We start from the raw sequence: 7,482 nt of genomic DNA on the forward strand, positions 1-7,482 counted from the left end.
AAAAGTACGTATATGAGATAGGGTGCATTTTAGATCACCACCTTCAAGTGGTAGTAATGCTTAATACCTTATTTATATATGAGTTTAAATTTTGATATATATGTAATGTATGAACACAAATCTCAAAATTTAAATTCATCTAACGGTGATAAATTGGATAATGAGTATTACCACCACTTAAAGATGATGAGCAAAAATATTCCCATAGGGGATACTTTTTTTTTTTTTTTTTTTTTTTTTGTCAAAGATACTCACCAATGAGTATCTAGAGTAATGTTAGGTAGATTAAATTCGTAAACTAAATTTGGAAACAAAATGATTCTCGCAAATAAAAAATAAATTAAATATGTTAATTAACACTTACCATCATTAAATTTTATGTCATTCGAATTACAGAATTTGATCTATAAATTTAATATTCCTAACATTACCGAGTACCGAAGTATTATAATTGCCGTTATAGGCATGAGTTTGACAACGCAAAAATGTCTGGTTGCGCCATGTGCACTATTTTGCTCTACAATTACTCTCCTTATCACAAAGTCGGGATGTCTTCTAGAAGGAGGGCCAGGGGAGCTTTCATCCATTGCAATTCATCGGCTAAGTCTTCTAGAAGGAGAGCCGGGTAGGGAGCTTTCATCCCATGCAATTCATGCTTTCTCTGCAGTCTCATATATATATATATATATGCCCTTTATGCAAAGGAATTTTTTTTTTTTTTTTTGGGAAAATTGGGGATTAGGTGTGGGACCTACTTCACATCGAACTTCAACGAACCGAACATTTTATTTTATAAGTCCCGTTTCCTGGATCATGCTTACAAAAATTCAATTCAATCTGAAATCATTTGCCTATTTAATTATTAAGATAAAATTTCATTGTTTTTTATATAACAAAATTATTCGTTAATTTCTTTGAACTCAATTAGATATTTTTTACATTTCCGATTTGGCTAATACTTTGCAAAGGTGATCTATAAGATGCAACTTGAAAAATAGATAATTTTGATCGTTAAAGTTTGATGTGGTGTGAACTCTATAACTAATCTCTATTTAAAAAAAATAAATAAAAGTTCATTCACTTAAAGGTTTCTTATATATATATATGTTCTCGTTGCGTACTTTAATCTCACCAATACAATTTAATGTCCACTTCCCTTTCTCACATCACTGGTTTTTTCAAGGGGGCATGGGCTAACTAACATGACTCCACTACTTTATTGTGCTCCTTCGTGCCAGCTACATGTACAGTGATTCATAAATTTTTTTTTTCCCGATAAAATGAACCAATCATTTTGCATTTGTCACGTAGGGGCGGATTCAGGAAAATTTCCTCTCGAGAGCAAGATGAACCAGACAATTGCCCTTGGGCACCTACGTACGCTGCCCCTACTTCTTTGAGGCATTTTTTATCTTCCTGCTATATGATATCCGTGCTCAAGGAAAATCTCATAGGAAGATTTGGACCCCTTGTGTAACAAGGGGTTGGAGTCAACTACATTATACACTAGCTCCCACATAGATTTTTCTACTGGGGGCAAATGTCCCTCTCGACAGGGGTGGATCTACCTTGAGGCAAGGTGGGTCAACTGACCCCTCATAACTAAAAAAGTTTATACGGAAGAGTTGGGTGTTACTCCTTGAAAAACTGAGATGTCCTTAAAAGTTGTCCGTTAACTGCTCGACAAATTGCCCCTATGGACACTAAGCAGACTAGCTGCTAGCCTCATGCCTTATGTGTTGCTATGGGCATCTTTCGATATACTCACTCGGCATATGTTGACATTTGTCGGCATGCTCGCCCAACACCTATTGACATCAGTCAACATGTTTGCTCAAAGGCTATTGGCATATGTCGACAGACATGCAATATGACTTGACAAATGACTTCAAACCTACCAAAACTCTATGAAATGCCAATTTGCTTAGTAAAAAATTTGTGCACAACGCTATTCTCATTGACCCCACCCCGCAAAAAAGAAAATTTTGATACATCTACCACTGCCTCTCGAGCTTAATCTGGTAGTTTCGTCATCCTATCTACATGTGTTAGTTATTCACATGAACGATTGTCATAAGCATTTACTATGGTATTCATAATGCATTATTAAAATAAACCACTCATGTTTCTTCAACGTCAGAGCTTCATTGTCTTCGCAAATGATGTTATGTATAGTTGTAGGCTGTCTATAAATATGTGAACCCAAAGAAAGAAAAAAAACAATTTCATACGTGAGAGATGGATCTTTCACAAGCTGCGGCTCCCTTCCGGCTTCTAGAAGGGGACGGTGACGATGGGGAAAGCAGATGACAAAAGTAACACAGTGAGGAAATTGTTCGACTTAGTTTAATTATTAAATATTATTTATCTTTGTTGTTATTTAATTTTTTATTCGCTAATCAGACAATAATTTATTGAACAAAGAATTAAAAAGGGACAATTATTTATCACTTCAACGGCATTACTTTAGTAAACTCTGTTGTGAGTCATGTGAATTTGTGACTTTAGTGCCGTCTTCGGACAGTAATTTCGTTTAATAATCCATCGGGTCATGTTACTTACTTGTCCTCGTGTGATTGGCTAAATTACAAAGCAAATATGTTTACGGTTCAATTTTGCTTGCCATCATATTTATTCTCTTGAGATAAGTTTAAATTCTTTTAAATTTGTGTATATTCATTACACAAATCTTGAAATTTAAACTCAAAATAAAATGATGATCATTACCATCACTTGAAGATGGTAAGCAAAAATGCACCATAATGCAACAAAGGGTGGGTCCCTATAACGTTTATTGAATCAGGGTGAATGTTTGCTCTCCGTCCTCAAGTGAAGGTAATACTCACCACCTCACTTATTTGTGTATGTCCACTTCATAGATTTTGAAATGAATTGATACTATAAAGATCTTCTAAGGCTTAAGTGGGAGTACAACATCGAACAACCGTGTTATGATACAACGATTATTTTATAGCATTTAAAATCAGAGTGGCGAACATTACCATTACTTTATGCGTGGGATAGCAAAAATATTACCATGTGACTTGTTTGTAAAGGAGTAGAATTCTCTACCCTCCTAGTCTCCATCGCCTTTCCTCCCCTCCTATTTAAATGATTACGGTTAAGTTACGTTAACCTTTTGTGTTAATTTTTTAATAATCAGAAAAAAAACAAAAAATATTTTGTAAGAGAAAAGGAGGAAAAGGAATGAAAATAAGGGGGTAAAAAATCTCACTCCGTTTGTAAAGCTCTAAAAGAAAAGTTAGAAACATGGGGACCGGCACCCTTGATTATATTTGTTTTTACTTAAAGCCGCCTTTATTATATGTGTACATTACTATTTTCTTTTTACTTTATGTCAATTTCATCATTATTATTGAATAAATTGGGCAGAGGTGTGGGATTCGGTTATATGGTCAAGGAGTAGGACAAAGGGCCTTCGTACACTACTTCCCAGATACTCGATGTGTTAATTAGGGCAATTGAAATAATTTAGTATCATGATTTGGTGATAATTTTTTTTTAATTTGTAAGTAAGAGATTTTAGATTCAATTTTTATTAAAGATAAATTTGAATCACATTATTGATAGCCCATTGCAAGGCTATCTTTCCCCCTCCTCTTTAGTGTAGCTATATGACAATTGAAAATTTCTTTAGTGTATTCAATCATATCAACCAACTATATATTCTTACTCAAGAATAATCATTTTTTTTGTTATCTGCGAGTATAGTTATTTTGTTGAAAACAAATTTCTAAATCCGCCATTAATTAGTGTAAGCTAGCATAGAGCTTTCTTAAGCACTTATTGTCATTAAGTTGGCAAAAATGGAGAAACTTGAGGTACCATAGACAATTACCAAGCCACAAGCAACCCTTGGCAGGGGGGACCGTTTGATACGTCTTGCAATTAGTACTTGAATTTATTTTGTACTTGCTTGTATTAGTCTCCCACAACCCTTTCATAGATTGAACTGCTCTCATTTCGCTCTCCTTCGTTTTTTTTTTCTTTCTATTTTGTATTATTTTCATTTAGTTTGTCTTCATGTCTCCTTTGTTGTACTTTAGTTTTCTCTAATAAATTTTGGGTGTCATTGGTGTTTAAATGGATAGGAGTTCTCTATTTAGGACTAGGTTCTTTCATTTTGATTATGCGAAATTGCAAATGAAGTGTAGGCAACTATGATTGTACAATGACTTGACCTCGAAATTTCTCTACTACCTAATTCATCGTTACCTTAGGTATTGTCTTTGAGAAAAAAACCTATATCCGTTTAGTAAAAACTATATATATAAAATCTTTTAATTTAGTTTTATTTTTATAACACACACATGGTTGCACTACATACAACACAAGAATATCTACCTGTCTATATTTTGCCAACTTCTTATCAAAAAAAAAAAAAAAAAAAAAAAAGAGTCCAACTTTTGACCAGTTTACATTTACCGAATCCTGACCCCGAAAATACTGCATTTACCAAATTATTATCCGAAGACAAAATCCGTATATACCTACAAAAATCTAAACTCACGCGCGCACCAAGCAGTGGAAAACGGAACTTGAGAATTGAGATGCACAGCAATTACTGGATTTGTCTATAAAAGCAGGACGAACGAACTGGCTACCCCCTCCTCCTGATCAAAGCTCTCTCTGCTAAAAATCGCCATTAAAGCTCGAATTGCAAATTCTCGAAGATACCCAGAAAGAAAGATTGAAGCTTTGGTGGAAGGAAGCTCTCAAGGATTGAAAACGATTGCTGTGCCGATCTTCTGAGTTTCTATTCACGGTACGTTTGTCAAGAAAATTTTCCTTTTTTAGCTGCATTTGTTCCTGAACTGCACCTTGATTTTTTTCTGTTAAGATGAAAAAACTTGAAGGGGACGTTGAAATCCGTGTGAAATTTGTGGGTTTTGGGTTTTGTGGGGATGGTGGTGTGTTTTGGTTTGTTGAGCCGCAGATCTAGCTTTGTTTCTGCTTTCGGTTTCATCACTGTTTGGATTTTTGGGTTTGTTTGGTTGCTGGGAAACTGGTTTGGGGGAAGACAAAATGGAAATGCTTGGGAAGTTTGTTTCTTTGGGAAACAATTCTCAAGCATTTGCCTTTCTCCAACACAACAAAGGGGTGGTTTTTTTTTTTTTTTGTGGGGGTGTGGATATGGTGCCAGAAGATTGAATGCTTGGTTTACATTAATCTGACACTATGTTGTAAGCCAAGAGATATGTGAGGTTTATGGGGTTTTCTGTGAGTCAATCCTGTTCAATTTTATGATAGTTTTGTGAGAAGTGGTTTCTAAGTGCATGTTGAGCTTGATGAAACTTGGTTTTACCTGTTTAGGGGCATGTAGATGTGCATCTTCGTGTTTTCGAAGTTTATAGTGTGTGGTTCTACCCGTATTCTATTATGATTTTCTCTGATTGTTGTAGCTGGAGGGTTTCCCCACAATTTGAGGGTGTGGTGAGATGTATACCCCCAAACAAGGCTGATCAGCTAAGTGTTATATCGAAATGAGGTCGGTTTAATCCCTCATTTCATACCTGTGTCTGCTATAGAGCCGGGGTGGTAGAATATCCGGAAAACGTTGTTGTTTAATTTTGTGTTGTGCTTGATGGAGGGTTCGGGATCGGTTCAGTTTCCTCGTCAGTAGGCATTTTTTCCTTCACTGTTCTACAGCAATTTAGATTCCTCTATGTCCTTCATTAAGCTGAGGAATTCTTGCAGCTAATCAATTTGGTTGGATGTCAACTCAAACATAACTGTCTGTGTGAGGTAGAATGGTGAGTGTGAACTTGGTTGAGAGATGTGCGTGTATAACAGTTTCCGGTGACAAAAGAGGGTAGCATTCTTGATCCGATGCAGATTTTTGGATCACTCGGATTTATTAAGTGAAACTTTTTTCCATGTTTCCTTTAATCTGCAGCCATGTATGTTATGTGAACCTATATGAATGGATTGAAACTCCCAGGTGCTATGACCGTTGTATCTAAATTGGTTTCATTTGCCTCTCACAAGGTGGTGGTGCACTGCTATATTAGTTTAACTTTTTCCTCTCTCGCAAGCATTTGTCTTGTCTTCCATTTGCTAATTTTCAGTCTGATTGTTTTGCAAGGTCATCAGATGAGGGACCTTCAAAAAACTCATGGTACTGAACTGGTTTCATTTATCTTATCTTATGCAGTACTGGTGAAAAAAAAAAAAAAATTAAAAAAACCGAAAAAATGGCCTTGCAGCAATACTTTGCACACGAATGCAGATCCGTATCGGGGGCAACAACAGATTCAGAAAATTCCAAAGGTGGCTATGACTGCAACATCTGCTTAGAATTTGCGCACGAGCCAGTGGTCACCTTCTGCGGCCATCTGTTTTGCTGGCCGTGCATCTACAAATGGCTTCACGTTCAGAGTGCCTCCCTTGCCTCCGATGAGTGCCCTCAGTGCCCTGTTTGCAAGGCTGATATATCGCACACCACCGTGGTCCCACTTTACGGCCGGGGCCAAACAACTTCTGAACCTGAGCTTGAAGGAAAGATGACACTCTACAGGGGAATGGTAATACCGCCCAGACCATCAGCATGTGATGTGCAAGCTCTCATATCTAGCACCTCTCAGACCGTCCAGCAACTTCCATATCGTAACCCTTATCAGAACCAACAATATAACCCCCAATCATACGGCAGTTTTGGGGAACATCCTTCCTCGCCACTCCTTGACGCCGGAGGCACTGCAATGGCAGGTATCCACCATCCGGCGGCTGGTGTATTTGGAGAAATGGTTTATGCAAGGGTGTTCGGAAACTCAGAGAGCTTATATGCGTATCCGAATTCGTATCACCGAACGGGAAGTAGTAGTCCAAGGCTCAGGAGGCAGGAGATGCAGGCAGACAAGTCACTAAACAGAATATCTATTTTCCTCTTCTGTTGCTTACTTTTGTGCCTTCTTGTCTTCTGAAGTTCAGAGATTAGGTCATTCTCCTTCTCTGCCATTTTGTTACTGTATAATTAACGCTTGTGAACTTAGATAGATGAAATTAGATGTGAAATATAAGAGGTAGTAATGATGCCAGAAATTTCTAACGGCTGGATGTGCGTTGAAATTTTTTAGAAAATTCCATGATCGAATCATATTATGTTGTATGGATTTTAGTTTAAACCAAACTATAAGTTATTATAGATGATAGTAACAAATATAGGGTTCGTTTGGAAATGCTTTTAAAATGATTGAAAATGTTTTAGGTGAAAATATTTTTAAAACTAATATTTAGTAAAAATTCAAGTGGCCAATTAAGCTCATCATAACTTTCCCAAATTGTTAGCATAACAAACAAAACTTAGGCCACTGGGCTCCAAGGGGGAGCCCGATTTGGCAGGAATCCACGGCCCAGACCTGAGCTATATGACGTAAAGTTGACGTCAACTATAATTTAAATTATTATTAATAATTTTATACAAAAACCTTAAAAAACATTAAAAAAAAATTTCCTATAAAT

General features: G+C 36.5%; 1 protein-coding gene across 3 annotated transcripts; it reads left to right on the forward strand.

The window, feature by feature from the left end:
* Nucleotides 1-4,607: 4,607 nt before the first annotated feature.
* LOC137729075 (E3 ubiquitin-protein ligase RMA1H1) lies at nt 4,608-7,069 on the forward strand. Of its 3 annotated transcripts, none has more exons than XM_088678725.1 (3): nt 4,608-4,786; nt 6,107-6,139; nt 6,228-7,069. In XM_088678725.1, the coding sequence occupies exons 2-3, from the start codon at nt 6,137-6,139 to the stop codon at nt 6,942-6,944; spliced, it is 720 nt and encodes a 239-aa protein (XP_088534851.1). In that variant the 5' UTR covers nt 4,608-4,786; nt 6,107-6,136; the 3' UTR covers nt 6,945-7,069. The 3 variants fall into 3 exon arrangements, with proteins under 3 accessions (XP_088534851.1, XP_088534852.1, XP_068323998.2); XM_088678726.1 differs by having other exon boundaries at nt 6,115-6,139; XM_068467897.2 differs by lacking the exon at nt 6,107-6,139 and having other exon boundaries at nt 4,609-4,786; nt 6,176-7,069.
* The last annotated feature ends 413 nt before the right edge of the window (nt 7,070-7,482 follow it).

This window comes from Pyrus communis, chromosome 10 (genome assembly GCF_041283825.1).
Source record: "Pyrus communis isolate YQ-2024b chromosome 10, ASM4128382v1, whole genome shotgun sequence".
Lineage (NCBI taxonomy): Eukaryota > Viridiplantae > Streptophyta > Magnoliopsida > Rosales > Rosaceae > Pyrus > Pyrus communis.

Coding starts and splice junctions, on each gene's coding strand:
- LOC137729075 (XM_068467897.2), top strand. CDS start 6,216: ATGGCCTTGCAGCAATACTTTGCACACGAATGCAGATCCGTATCGGGG.